We start from the raw sequence: 16,144 nt of genomic DNA, 5'->3' as shown, positions 1-16,144 counted from the left end.
AGATGGGTTAATGGTCAAGCATTTTCTATGCAAGCACGCTCTTCATCCCAGGTGAAAAGGCCATTTATATACTACTCATCACCAGCATTGCAGTAAAAAATTTCTTATCATCATGAATACACATCACGCGCGTCAAAATAGTGCCAGCCTCGGCACAAATAGCTAATAAAGACAAAGACAAAGCACCTGCAAATTAGTGTTTTGATGGGCATAGGACTCCCTGACCACTAATCATCAAGGGAGAAAGGTCACAGGCAAAAGTACAGGCCTCAACACACACACTTTGAATTTTTGCTTTTTTTACAGGTTTTTATTATTTTTCAGTTACAATATATGCTCCATTATGTTTGTGTAAGTGGCGTCCCATAAGGATGACAAAAATAGTATAAGGTATTATTTGTTTAAATCTATTTTGTTTGGATTTATAGATTAATAGAATCTCCCTGCAGAATGATATCCCGGTGGGAGAATGTTTTAATTTCTCACAGGTAGAGTTGGAAACAAAAGAGAGTATAAGGTATTATTTGTTTAAATCTATTTTGTTTGGATTTATAGATTAATAGAATCTCCCTGCAGAATGATATCCCGGTGGGAGAATGTTTTAATTTCTCACAGGTAGAGTTGGAAACAAAAGAGAGACACCCAATATACAAGTGCTAAAAAGTAGTCTATGGGAAGAACAAGTTTCGGGGAACTTATTCCCAAATGTAGGAGTTGGGTTACAGTATGACAGGTTTACAGGGATATCCTCAATCATACAACCACAGCCATTTACTTATTTAACCAAGAATAGGTTTAGTTTAGATTAATGGCCTTACAGAATGGAATAGATCTAGACTATATTTTAGCTTCAAAGGGAGGGGTATGTATGCGCCCTAGTTAAAGCGTAATGTTGTGTATTTATTCAGGATTCATGAACCATTGGGACTTGGTGGTTGGATCGATTTGCTTTGAGCGAAGCTAGCAAATGCTTTTGTATGTGTGTCTGTCCTACTCATTACTCTCTATGTATGTGTTACGTGCAGTAAACTCTGATCCAGAAGTGCGTTGCAACAACCACTGTCGCTATGCCTCTTTTCGGTGATGAAGATGTCGGCAGTCCCCCAGAAGAAGAGACCGAAGAAGAAATTGGGCTGATATAATGGTCGGAAAGGAAAGGAATGAAGTTATGCACAACTTGGATATCTTGGTCCAGCAGGACTATGAAATGGTTAACTTTTCTTTAAATAGACTGTCTCTTAAGGACTGAGAAGACTGGATATGAGGATATGAGGAAGATGGGTGGTCACCAAGGGCCGTGAGTCAACCACAAGGAAAGGATCACAAGTCATTCATTTTGACCATAGCAGCCATTTTGTCCATTTTGCCATTCTGAGTACATGCAGTATGAAAGATGCATGCAACTTAGCAGAAATTAGCCCCCACCAATTATCACAAATAGCTGACCCTTAAATTATGTGACGTATTGAGACGTAAGCCATTTTTCTTATCTGTTGAAATGTTTAATGATATATATATATGACACTATTGGTCACTACAAGGCTCTAGTCATAGAGAAGAGTACCAAGTAAGGGTATTTGTTCTTTAGAGAACAAAAAGGAGGGAATTGTTAGGACCAGTAGGTCAGGCCAGAATCTGCACTTGTGTTAAACCATCCATTTTGTCTGTAATAACCAGTAAAGATTCTGTAGTCAGCCTTTTGCTAAAATATAATTTCTCATGTATTCAGCTGCTGTCAAAACTACAATTTCCTCCCTGCTCAGGATCTTGCTAAGATACTTTTTATGTTGTCAGCTTCCTGCTGTTTTAATAAACAATAGACTGGTTCTCTTAGAGAGGCAGATCATATACAGGCATACCCCACATTAACGTACGCAATGGGACCGGAGCATGTATGTAAAGCGAAAATGTACTTAAAGTGAAGCACTACCTTTTCCCCACTTATCGATGTATGTACTGTACTGCAATCGTCATATACGTGCATAACTGATGTAAATAAGGCATGTGTAACAGGCTCTATCGTCTTCCCGCTTGCGCATAGCTTCGGTACAGGTAGGGAGACGGTATTGCTGTTCAGGACGTGCTGACAGGCGCATGCGTGAGCTGCCGTTTGCCTATTGGGCGATATGTACTTACTCGCGAGTGTACTTAAAGTGAGTGTCCTTAAACCGGGGTATGCCTGTAACTTAGTTGCTAGAGAAATTCAAGTTTTTTTTTTTGATAACAGACAATGAATAAGCTATGTATTCAGACAGTGCCTGTATTGGGTGAATTACATCCCAAAATCATGCCACTAATATGTCCTGCCCCTAAATCACGCCTCTAACCCAAGCCACTCCCAAGCCACACCCAGGTTACTCCTACGTTACACCTCTAACCAAACCTTTTTCTTTTCTGTATAAAATCTTTACCCTATGTTTAATAAACTGAGGCGGAAGGATTGAAACACTGTCTGTGTGTCGGTTCTTTCGTTTTCCCGGGCCTGTACGTTCATCAAATTGGAGATAACAGTGCTAGTGCGTGATAAAGCTTCCTGGGGGAGTCTGCAGCAGGGCGGTGCTGTGTGTTCGTATCCAGTCACAAGGCCTCAAGCCCTTTTGGCAGAGAAAAGGTTCCTTTCAACCGGGTTACACAAGCATTTGAGTAATGAACCCCAAACTTTAAGGCATTTAATACTTATCTTTCTATTTTGTATTGCGTTCATCCAATATTTTTATCTTGTGCTTGTTTTTTTTTTATAGCTTTACATGTTTTCTTGTCTTTTAATTGTGAAGGGTTTTAAGTCCCATTACAGAGAAAAGTACTTTATAAATAAAGTTGTTAATATTATTAGTATTATTATTTTTAACTGCTCTACACTATTTGTTTTTTTTAGTGCCTTATGGTCTTGTAAACTGAGACTAATGCCAATGCAACTGTAAATACAATTATTTCTAAAATGTTGCACCATAGCTATAGTATATAAAGGTTCCCTAAAGTATTTTAGAGACTGTATAAGAACATTTACTTACAATTAATGTAATTACTTTTAAGGTTTACATGCTTTTTAAAGCTGACTTGTATTTTGTGCTGTCTCATATTAACTGTACAGCTTTAAATTAGGATTTTAGGAATATAAAAGTTGTATGTTTTTACATCACTGCGAAAGAAGACATTGCAACAAAAAAAACATGTAAAAAAAATATTTATTTTACTTACTCATTCAGTATTAAATCGGGTGCAAAATAAAGCATCTGACCACTGACATGCTTATATGATCTCCATCCCATAGCAAACACCATGAGACTCATCCAAGAATATTGCAACAGGGTAATCTGATCATCGATGTGTAAAGTTCGAAACCCTAGAAAAAAGATAATGTTCACAGTTAGAAAGAATAAATTAATTTATTCAGGATTTCAAAAATACTCTCAGCATGTAGTTTAACATTACACAAAGTAGCCTGAATGGAAAACCTTTAGAAACCTTTAGAAAATGATGAGTCTGATCTGGCATTGCATAATACAGTAGATACAGCAGTAACACATGTAGCCATATTTACTAATCAGTGCTGAGCAATAAGAGACCTGATTCGCCATTTAATATGAATAAGCTGCAAGGTGCCCACTGGCTTGTGCAAATACTAAATGCTACCTTTTTGTCTATTTACAGTACAAAGGATAATGTATGGATGAGTTGGAAGTATATTCAGGCTCATCAAAATATACTTGTTTTTAGTAGATCTGAAATGTTGAAGGATCTTTAGTCCCCTGGTTCAATCAAGTCACTTTGAAATATCAATAATGGGAATAGATGGTTTAGTAACTTATGCGGTTTAACCCATAGATCAAAACATTTTCAAAGTTAAAACATATTTTTAAAAAATTAAGTTTTATTATCTGCAGCACAACCTTTCTGGTTTATCTTAAAACATGTGGCTGTGGAAAGCAATGTGATAGGAAAGCTGGGCATCCCTTAAAAGGGAGCATGTTGGAACACTTAAATTACATTGAGAAAACGAATGTAGAGAAAATGTTGGCCAAACACTTGTTACAATGCAATGTTAGTGACATTAAAAATATTTCTTCTACTAGAACTAAACTAATTATAAATACAATAACTGAAGGTAATAAAGACAGGGAAATATTTTGGATTTTGTGTTTAAAAATGGGTTAAAGAAATGTTAAACATGGATTGAGATTTATTATTATTATTTTTTCTTTTTTAAGTAATTCATTTTATAAATGTAGTGGCATGTATAAACGGTTGGCTAATAGTATTGTAATCTTTTTATGTACTGATAACATTTTTATTGTTAAGGTTTATGTGATTTAAGAACGTAGTATGCTTACATAATGTTAACTCCTGATGAAGTGATGTAATCTGTTGTGACCGCATGTACAGAACAGTTTGTCATCTCCTGGGTGCTTTAGTTCAGCACATTGCAGATCAGGTAAACAGTTTGTTGGGAGGGGCTGGGATTGACTCGGCGGTCTTGGTACATTTTGGCACCAATAACAAAGTTAGAAAAAGATGGAGGGTCCTAAAAAATGATTTCAGGGTTCGCGGCAAGGACATAGAAGTGTGAATAGAGAGCAAAGTCTCCATCTTTGCTGATGACACTAAATAATGTAAGGCAGTAAAATCAGAGCAAGATGTAATTTCCCTCCAGAAGGACTTGGATAGACTGAAACTTGGGCAGGCAAAGGGCAGATGTAGTTTTATACCGATAAATGTAAGGTTATGCATTTGGGAAAGAAAAAAAGAAAAGAAAGCGCACACATCATGATGCAATAAAATCTTTTTACTAAACACAAAGAATAATAGAAATGCACTCACAAACATCCAAGTTTAAAAAGCAGTGGCTTTAGAGGTTGTGTGGATTTGTAGATCGTTGTTCCTCTGCAGGGATACTTAGCCTGTTTATTCAGCGCGTCCGCTGCTGGCAGGCACTTGGGTAGTGACTCTGCTGTTCTTCCGCATCACGTGATCTTCCGATGAAGCGTCCCAGCGTCACTACATTCGCACGTTGCTTCGATGGGGCGGATCAGGGATGATGGCAACACAGCACGGCTCCAGAGACAGAAAGCTCCATTCCATCTCCTGTACAGTAATACATGATCCACTCCTCCAACTTCCAGCTTCTATCCGCTACCAATGGGAACCACCCTATGCATTTCGAGGCATGGCCTCTTCGTCAGGGGTGGCATTTCCCACGGTAGTCCTTTCATTTAAATACACTTAGTCCTCCTATCTCCTATACGTGCTTGGTAACACCCCCCATTGGGTAATCTACATCATACAGTACAAACTCACCTCTAATTGGCTTAAAAAGTCTTGGTCACCTCTGGTATGAGTAAGGTATAAGTTAACAGAAGAATAAGAGCAAATAATCAAGATGCATATACTAAGCATAACCATAAATACTCCATGCATTAGTTGCATACCTCAGAATAATTAATAAATAATCATATACATAATAAAAAAAAATATATATATATAGAAATACGCTGCAGAAAATACACTCTTCCTGATTAAAAATACCAAACATTGCATTAGTATCTGGATATGTACTCATAATAATAATAATAATAGTAAAAAATCTTAAACATTCTCATAATAAGATAGCGACACATGGATTAATCTAAAAAAAAAAGGTTGTAATATAAAATGAATATTTGTGTATGATATAATACACTGTGATGTCGAATCACTCTATAAAAGTATTGGACATAAATTTGGAATAGAGGCAGTGGAATTTTTTCTAAAAGAAGATGCAACAATATCTAATATACAGAGAGAGTTCATTCTGTGTGTATTTTGTTTTAACTCATAATTATTTTCAATTTGAGGGAGAATTCTACCTGCAAAGTAAAGGGACAGCTATAGATACAATGTTTGCCCCCAGTTTTGCTAATATCATGATCGGATACTGGGAACAATCTTTTATATGGAAGAAAAATAAATGTTTTCAACATTTAAGATTTTGTGGCATTTCATAGATGATATTCTAATAGTTTGGGAAGGCCGTATAGAAGAACTGACTCTCTTTGTGGAACATATGAATGCAAATCTTTTTAATCTCAAATTCACATATAGTTTCAATGCACAGAGTGGCATTTTTAGAAACAGTACTTTATATAGCTGAAGATGACAGTATACAGACTAGAATCTTCAACAAAGATGTAGACTGTAATAAATATCTGAAAGCCTCAGTAATCACAACCAACAGTGGATAAGAAACATACCTTTTGGACAATTCCAGAGACTAAGGTGAAATTGTTCTAGAATGGAAGATTTTTTGGCTGTCAATCTGCTTTTTTGAAAAATAAGTTTCTATCTAAGGGACACTGTGACGGGAGGGGATAACCAGGCTATATAATAAAGGTCAAGCCCATTTGTTAGCTCTTGGGCCCAGTAACATTGTATTATTGCATTGTACTTTATGTAATAAAACCATTTTTTGTGTTTTTCCCTTTCCGGGCATGCAATCAAGCAGGGATTGCTAGTGGATGAGTTTCAAGGGGGGAGGGGTGAGGGTGGTGCGGAGGAACTGTTTACTGAATGTGTCTAGGAGGTTGTGGTCCAGAGTTACCGGTTCCCCAATAAATGTGCCCGGGAATCATGCTTGATTCTCGGATACATGTAGGCACATTGTCCCGGCAATACTTCCCCTTGAAAACGTAAGCGCGACTCACCACTAGGGCGCCCTGCTTCAGCACAACTCGGAAAGGAGAATGAGGCACACGGAGAAATGTGTATCCCTTAAGCTGAGGGAATCCCTGGGTTAAGGGGGTACCCCAGCAAGTGGCAAGGTGACCCACAAGCAGTGTATGGTTTGGGGGTACCCAACCATACATAAGGTAGGGGGACTCTGAGAGTCCAAACTGAGTCAATATGAGGATTTTCAAAATCCGTCCCGGGTTTTCTAAGTCCGGACTGGGATTTTGCTCTAGCTCGCCCTCTGTGGCAGGATCCTCCATTTTTGCTTCTGGCAGCTTCCTTTATAGGACAGCCCTTTAAGCAGGAAAAAAGGAACAAAACACAGCGCACAACGCTCATAGTGAAGATTGAAACATAAAAATCTATTAATAAAGGTTAAAGGTTCTGTGTACATCAGATTAGAAAAAGACAAACATGGAATGTTGAATAGTAGGGGTTACCGCACGCTGGAGTTGTGCTCTGTGTTTTGTTCTTTTTTTCTAGTGTCTACGGGTGCTGAGCCACCCCCAACTACCGCTGCAGACGCTTTTGATTGCATTAATATATAAGGTGATATGGTTATTACTGCACACCTTATCACGTGTATGTGGATGAGTTTATTAAAGGCTCCCATTGTGCCTCTCTCACTTTTGTGATTCAATTTTAGTAGCGCACTGTATTTTTCATTCTGTAACAGGAAGTTGCCAAGCAAAGTTTCAGTTCATGCTAAGTACATGCAACGCACTTACCTTTTGTCTTCCTTGTTACCGTACCCGGCTACGTACCTTGACCACCCCTGTCTTCTGCCTGCCTCGACCTCTGCATTCTCACCGACTATGTAACTCTGCCACCAGTCCTGACCTTCGGCTTATGACTCACTGCTCTATCAGGAATCTGTCCCTCGGCTCAGGTCGGTTCTTTCATATTCCTACCTCAGCCCTGTGGGTCCATTTCCTGCTTGAGACGAGCATCATTACAGTCAAAGGGAAAGTGTGTGGGGAAGTAAGGCAGACTAAAATAAAGAGACAACATTTTTTCCTTTTCTGTTCCCTGTGCCCTAGAGACTCCAAACTTTGGGAGTCTAAATCTTCGGTGAGGTTTTGTGGTGATAAGCAAGTCATTTTGATTGCAGGAGGTCTGGAGACAAAGTTACCGTGGCCCTATAATTCTCCCCGGTTTACTCGCACTATTTTCGGGTACCCGGGGTGAGTTGCACTGGGGCCATACAGTGTCTACCAGACTCCTAGTTTTCAACCCAAAGATCCCTCCTAAAGTCCCACATAGCTGAAGGGATTCCCTGAGACTCAGAGTTTATTAAAGTGTATTTTAATATGTTTACACATTCTGAACCCATGTCCAAACAGGCAGCCCGTACAAACCCATATGTGCCGGTATGTCTACTGGACATTGGAGTTCAAAGCAGCCAGAGGGTGTGAATGGCATTTGGTTAGCAGGGAAAGGTGGAGTACCAGGTCCAGAGATCAATGGTAGTCCGCCGGGATGCCACTTACTCTTCCAGACTGAGGGGCACCTGCCAGCAGGTGGCATTGGGATAGCTGGAGGGAGATGTGGCAGACTTGCGCATGTCCCATGGCTATTTCAAATTTCTCTCTGACCTGGCATTTCTACCCGGCTTGGCTCTGATTGGCTGCTTGAGAAAGTTCCCACGCGCTGATAGGTTGTTGAGTTCTGCATCTATGTTTCAGCTAGAGCAGGGAAAGATATAAGAAGCTAAGAGCCAATCAGATTGGGTGTTCCCCTTGAGTCAAAGACGAAAGAGCACGGGTGGGTTTTTCAAAGTTGCTTTGTATGAAATAGCAAGCCTGAAAAGCCTGCACGCCAGAGATTAAGTCCCGACTTTTGCGCCCAAATTCTCAGAAACGAACGTAGCGGTCGCGGCTGGGATTTCATGCTGATTTGCGTTCCAGGAGATTTGGGCTGACTCGCGGTCAGGAGGGACCAAGTTCTGGGAAACGAACGTAGTGGTGGCCTTGGAATTTCATGCCGATTTGCGTTCCAGGAGATCCCAGGTTAAGTCCCGGTCAGAGTAAAACTCTCCCAATAGAGTGCCCTGCACCTAGGAAAGTCTAGTTTTCGACCACAGACCCCCAAGTGAGTGTGTCTTTTCATCTGTATTTTGTGTTACATTGTGTGTATGCGGATTTAAGCCGAATAAACTACAATTTATTTATCTACCTTGTTTTGCTCAATGAATGATTCTGGTAAAAAGGTGTAAATAACATGGTCTCCCGTGACAGACACACATTAGCAAATATAGAAAAATCATACGCTAGAGCTTTATCAATAGACAGCAAAAGCAAAAAAGACACAGCACTACTCCCAGCAGGTTAAATGATCAAAAAAAATGTTTGGGATCATTTAACCTGCTGGGAGTAGTGCTGTGTCTTTTTTGCTGTTGCTTTTTCTGTTGTACCTGATTGAAGACGGAAGCACACCTGTACCTGAGGACGTGGATCATCACCCAAGGATGCTGCACTATATGTGAGTCCTTGAGATATATCTCTTTCATCATTCATTACAATATACAAGGTTTATATGTGTCTGGACACTTTATTGTGGGTATACCTTACTACAGTGCCAAGTGGGATACTGCCAGTTGAATGTATTGTATATGAGATATTTCATTATTTGATACTGGAAAGGTACTCCAGCTAAGGACCCTTATTTCTTTTCTTTTTTTTTTCATCAGAAGATACTTGCTTATGTGTTAAGAGCATTCCACAATGTGTTTATAAACTTTATCATTAGACAGACCAACAATTTTGGAAAGTAGGGACAATACGGAAAAAAATCAAAATAAGTCTAAAGTCTATTATTAATAATTATGAGGTATGCAACTAATGCATGGAATACAGTATGTATGGATATGCTTAGTATATACATCTTGATTATTTGCTCTTATTCTTCTGTTTTATATTTTGTCCGTACTTAACGTATACCTTACTCATACCAGAGGTGACTAAAACTATTTTAGCCAATTAGAGGTGAGTTTGTATGACCTAGATTACCTCATGGGGAGTGTTACCAAGCAGGTATAGGAGATATGTATTTAAATGAAAGGACTACCATGGGAAACCACACCCCTGACGAAGAGGCCACGCCTCAAAACGCATATGGTGGTTCCCATTGGTAGCAGAGAAAGGCTGGAAGTTGGAGCAGTGGATCATGTACCACTGTGCAGGAGAAGGAAGGGAGCGTGCTGTCTCTGGAGCCTTGCTATGTTGCCATCATCCCTGATCCACCCCATCGAAGCGACGTGAGAGTGTAGTGACGCTCGGACACACCACAGGAAGATCGCATGGTGCGGAAGAACAGCTGAATCAATACCCAAGCACCTGCCAGCAGCGAACACTCTGACTAAATGGGCACAGTATCCCTGCAGAGGAAGAACGATCTACAAATCCACACAACCTCTAAAGCCACTGCTTTTTAAACTTGTATGTTTGTGAGTGCATTTCTTTTAGTAAAAAGATTTTATTGCACCATGAGGTGTGCACTTTCTTTTCTTCTTTTCTTATCTTGGTATCACATTGCCGGGGTTGCAATCCTGACAAAGAAAGCAGCACCCTCTGGATTGGACTGGACTTTTCATGCTATATTGTGAAGATACTGTATGTATATCCATAATTAATGTGTGAAAGGAAAGAACTAGGCACTACGGATTTTTGCTAGAAAAGTGGTTAAATGATAGTCAGTAGTTGACATTTCGGACGAAACGTCAACTACTGGCCATCATTAAACCATTTTTCTAGCAGAAATCCATAGTGCCTGGGTCTTTCCTTTCACACATGATATTGGGGGTACCACACAGAGATTCCTGGACCAGGAGCACCGGTATTTGTATTGGATTGTTTTCTTTTGGGGAGTGCAGCATTATCCTTCAAATTTGTATCCATAATTAATGACATATTGGTTAGCAATCAGGTTCCAAGTCAACTTGTAGTACTTGCTTTTGAGCGCATGCAGATGAGGCTCACTTTTTTCCTCTTTTTTTTATATATGTGTTTCTATTACATTTAGTGGAGATTATTGACACACCTACACTTTGTAGGCGTCTACAGTATGTGCCTCCTGTGTATTTTTTCTCCAATAGAGCCTTGGAGGATTATATCTATATACAGTTTTAAGATATTAGATTAGCGTTTAGTCAGCTTATACTTTTTATTTTTATGCATTTGGGAAAAAAGAAGAAACAAAAGACACAAATTAAATGCGGTAAAATTAGGTCAATCCTTGGTGGAGAAGGATTTAGGGGTGCTTCTAGATCATGCAGTAGCTGCAGAGGCAAAAAAGATTTTATCTTGCATTAAACGGGGTATAGAGGGATGGGACATAAGCATAATTATGCCCCTTTATAAAGCATTAGTAAGATCACACCTTGAATATGGAATACAGTTTTGGGCACTACTTCATAAAAAATACATTATGGAACTATAAAAAGAGCAGAAAAGAGCCATTATAATTAATAAATGGGATGGACAATCTGACTTATGTGGAGAAGCTAGCTAAATTAGAATTGTGTACATTGGAAAAGAGGCGTCTAAGAGGGGCTATGATAACTATATACAAATATATTCGGTGTTAATACAAGGGGTTTTCAAAAGAACTATTCATCCCAAGGGAAGTACACACGACACTGAGTCATCCCTTAAGGTTGGACAAATGGAAATTTCACAAGCAACAAAGGAAAAGGGGTCTTTACAGTAAGCGCCGTTAAAATGTGGAATTCATTACCTATGGAGACTGTGATATCAGATTCAATAGATATGTTGAAAAAAAAACTAGACTTCTTTTTAGAAAGGAAAGGTATAGAGGGATATACCAAATAAGTAAACATGGGAAAGCTGTTGATCCAGGGAGAAATCTGATTGCCATTATTGAAGTCAGAAAGGAATATATTTTTTCAGTAAGATATTGTTGGATTTTTCACTGGGGTTTTTTGTTTGCCTTCATCTGAATCAATATACTGTAAATACAAATACCTTAAAAGTATCTGTCATCTAAATTGAATTTACTGTTAACATAGGTTGAACTTGATGTACATGTGTCTTTTGTCAACCTCATCTAGTATGTAACCATGTTACTATTGTATGTAGTGTGAATCATAGGTGAGAGCTAGACTTAGGGTGTGATGTAGGATGTCTGTTACATATTTCTGAATACCTCATATGATGATGATGGTGTGTCTTTGACACTTTTTTTCTATGAAGAATAAATAAATAAAAAATTAAGAAATGGTGTGGCAACCTAATACCAGAAACAACAACAGGGAACTGAGCAAGTGAGTACTTTTTTCCTGTGGACCTTGTTTCAGTAGTCGTGGGGCAAGAACCGAGACTTCCATTTACAAATATTCTTGCACATTATATATATATATATATATGTGGGTGCCGTTGAAGGGAGTGGAGTGCAGATTTAATTGTGGTTCTCAGGAACATATGATTTGTGTAATCAATGTCTGCATAAGACGTAAACCCCTACATGTACAGTCAAAAATAATCATGAATAAAACTATTGTAAACTATTGGTTAAATGGTTAGCCTGTTTACACAGTTATATTAATTCTTTGAGTAGCAATAACGTATAGAAGTATTCAAAGTTAGAAGCTTATGTTGACAGTTAAGAAATTATTAATTAGAGGGGTAAAGAAGTAATCTCCTTTAAGACATTATACTGTATATTTTTTTAAATCTTATCCTCAATGTATCCACCAGTTTGAGATATCTATCAAAGATATTCCAGTGCAAAAATCCAGTCAGTGAGGGAAACTGTAATGTATCACATAGTAATGTTCCTGTCGCTGACTGATTCACCGGCGCTTGTGCAACATGTAATTTTGATTTATCTTAACACCTGATAGTCAGCACCGAATTACTTCCTGATCGGGGAGGTCCTTGGATATAAGAGATCAGTGGTTGTGCTCCATAACATCCCCAGATTTAGGTAAGGTACATTAGAAGGAAAAACTCAATACAAATCCTTGAACAGGGTTGATTGCTGCTTTAACCTATACTGTACTATGCTACCACGGGCTGCAACTAGAGATGGGTGACATTTATTTGCGGAGTGGATCAACCTCGGATCAGTTGGTTCCTTTGGTCCGTGGATTTCCGCAAATCAGTCTCAAAAACAGCGAGCTGCCATTTTTGAATTTTTGTTTCTTCTATTACTGACAATCCACATGGCGAATTGTTAAACATCCGCACTCATATTAAATCTGAGGGGGTGAGGGGGAAGAGAGAATATATTTAACAATCCGTGGTGAGAGTTTCGTATTCTATAGGGAATCTGAGTGTAGATTCTTACAAACCTACCCGGATTGTACCCAATGGCGGATTCAAATTAATCCGCTCAGATTCTTTAGTACCCAATACGTGGACAGATTTTGGTAGGGGGGATGGATTTGGTCTGAAAAAAAACCCCAGGAAATTCTGGGAAACCAATTTGGACTGGCTCCCCATCTCAGCTGCAAAGTAATATGTTGTTGGCCCCTGTGAAAGCATAATTAAATTCTTCTTAAAACTAATACATATGTTTCTAAAGTTTATTAACTTACTAAAGTTTCTTAGCCTTACTTTATCTTAACCTTAACACACTACTATAAGTAAATCAATATGTACATTTACTGCAAAAACAGACTATACATACTTTACTCTGGAATATGAGGATCGTATTTAAGTAAAGAATGAAAAGTAATATGCTGTATAGATGATCATATGCCCATTACTAAAAAATCTCTGGTAGTTACTATGATCATGCATGACAGTGCTTGATGGCGAAATGTAGCTCAGTAACATCATGACAAATGTGTTACAATGCATTGATGCTGCAAGACTGCATCCTTCTCCACAATTGCCTGAAACTTTGTTTTGACCCAAATTGTTTTTTATTACAAATAATCAAATACATCACACAAGTGTTGTTGTTTATGTTTAATGTAGAGCACCCTATGGGCCATATTTACTAAGCTGTGGTTTCCAACCTTTTTTTGGTTAAGGCACCAAATGTGAAATTCAAAAGAACCCCCAACCATCTCTAATAACGCGTCTGAGATCAGATGCATTGTAAATTCTTCTGTATTTAGTACAATTTAAAAATGACCTGAAAATTACAGGGAACCCTTAAAGAATGCCCGGGGAACCCAAGTGTTCCTAGGAACCCTGGTTGATAAACACTGCCAGAGGACACCTTCTAGCACGGCTTAGTCACTACATATCACCTTTTACAGCTTTAAGATATCATTTAAAAACAGAGCACTGCTTTTGAATGTAACATCCTTGTTAGGCTGAGTCCATACAGACTTCATCCGTGCGGAGGTGCGCGAAGGCTGAGGGAAAGCGGCTGCTTTCCCTGGCCTTAGTTCACGCGCCGTCCGGGGGTGGGCCAGTGACCTCACGGAGCTCATTGGGCAAACAGCTCATGTGACCGGCTCTGCGTTCCTGTGAGCGCTCAAACTAAAAAAAATTGTCGGCTACGCTTCTGCACGCCTCATTGCGGCTGCAGGGGCTCACTGACAAGCTTCAGCGCACCTCAGCGTGAGTCAGCGGATAAGCGCTGATCCTGAACTCAGCCTTATCTAGCATTAGGCCTCGGGCACAGTGCCTCGGGTCGCGCTGATCTGCGCTCCTGCTCTGCCTCGCCTGCTCAAACTGGAGCTTTTTTGTGTCCTGGCAGGTGAGGCAGTGAGCGTGCTTTGGGGGCGGGGCGGGGCGGAGGCGGGGCAGAGGCGTGGCGGGAGGCGGGGCTAGTCCCTCGCTCCCATTGGATGTGAGCGGTCACGTGACTGCTCCTCCACTCCCCTGTGCGGCAAATTTTAAATTTGGCTGTCTCTCCAAAATATCTGAGCCTCCGCACGCATTCGGAAGCGGCTGCTAAAGCCGCACTGATGACAGATACAGGGGCTAAGTGCATCTGCTCAGCACGGCTCAGCAAGGCTCACCGTACTATGTCCCAGGCCTTACTGCTCCAAAAATATAATTCAACGGAAAGGGATTGTGTTTAATTATGCTTATTTTAAATACACATTTACTTGAAAACACAAATGTGTACTTACCTGGAAGTGATTTTGACCATTTAACAACACAAAGCAGTTGTCGTTCACACAGCTGATTTAGACAGCTTAACAATGCACTTGGAGTTTCAGGCAGCGTGTTATCATAACCTGCATAAACTACTTCTGGCTCTATACTTTGTAAAATCTGGAGCAACTCTGGAGTATACTGCAGTTCTTGTGTTGAACTTGAAGTTATTCTTTTCATTAGAGCTTGCTGACTTTCTACAGAAGCCGTTGTTGTTTGTTGAAAGACAATTGTATCACTTTCTCTCCCAGTTTTTATGCTGCTAAACTTTTTGAACTTGCGACCTAGTAGACAGAGGATAAAACATTATTTTAATATTCTGTACAGTTTTGGGATAACTTTAATATCTACTCAAGTGATGAATGGTATATATAAAAAAAATAATTCTCTTAACATACGCTCCCATTTCATTAAAGCAGCATTCCCCCAGAAATTTTTTCAAAACTAAAGCTGTCTCGCATTTTAATCTGGTCTGTAATTGTTACATGCGCCTGTAACATATATTATCTTTTACTGTGCATGGAATGTCTTGTATATAATGTATAACCCTGTTCACTTAATGTAACTATGTATTTGTAACCATGTATCTGTCATCATAACTCTGTGCCCAGGACATACTTGAAAACGAGAGGCAACTCTCAATGTATTACTTCCTGGTAAAACATTTTATAAATAAAAAAATAAATAAGGAAGCCTATATAGATTTAACTCATATAATGTTAGTATTTTGACACTCTGAACATGTTCTGTTCTTTTTATTTAATGTTTTTTGTTGTGTTAAAAACCATGATTTTTTATAAAAAAAATCCCATCTTTTGGGGTTACCATGGTAATCATAAGACCATACAGGGCTCTGAGAGATCTCCCGGTTGATCTCAAGTCCTAGGCACTACTTATTTCAAAAGCTTCTTTCTCCTGAACGGAGGTTCGGAGGCCTAAAACAGAGCTGCAAAGGGCAAGAAAAGATCTCTTGTCCTAAAGCAAGTAAAAATATAAAATGCAAACAAACTGGCGATCAGTGCAGACAGCTACTTTCACCATAATAAAGACAAATATTGTATACTAATATGTCCTTTATTACATATTGTTAGGTATGAATTACAAATAAAAACAATCAATATAAGCAACAATCTAAAGCTATAACGTTGTCCTAGTTTACCCAAAGCAGTGGAGGTTTCAACCGGTCTGTACAAAAGCACAATTAGGTTGAAAATCCCAAAAATTATGTGTCCACAAATGACATTTTTAGAGCAGTTTATATCTTTATTTCCTATATATTGCCGGATCACTTAAACATGTCCAACTGAGCCACCCCAAAAATGTGGTCACTTTATAACAGTCATAGATTAAATTATCGTGATAAA

General features: G+C 39.1%; 1 protein-coding gene across 6 annotated transcripts in view; it reads right to left on the bottom strand.

The window, feature by feature from the left end:
* Positions 1–16,144, bottom strand: part of PGR (progesterone receptor) — a 142,626-nt gene that overhangs the window by 51,717 nt on the left and 74,765 nt on the right. For 4 of the 6 annotated variants that reach the window (XM_075592441.1, XM_075592442.1, XM_075592445.1 and 1 more), the window contains exons 4-5: positions 14,756–15,064; positions 3,199–3,343 (exon numbers count right to left, since the gene is read on the bottom strand). In XM_075592441.1, the coding sequence (XP_075448556.1) occupies positions 3,199–3,343; positions 14,756–15,064 (454 nt within the window). The remainder of the gene's footprint in view (positions 1–3,198; positions 3,344–14,755; positions 15,065–16,144) is intronic. The other 2 variants (XM_075592443.1, XM_075592444.1) reach the window with 1 other exon arrangement.

Source organism: Ascaphus truei, chromosome 3, assembly GCF_040206685.1.
Source record: "Ascaphus truei isolate aAscTru1 chromosome 3, aAscTru1.hap1, whole genome shotgun sequence".
Classification (NCBI taxonomy): Eukaryota; Metazoa; Chordata; class Amphibia; order Anura; family Ascaphidae; genus Ascaphus; species Ascaphus truei.
This window is presented reverse-complemented; position numbering and strand designations above follow the sequence as displayed.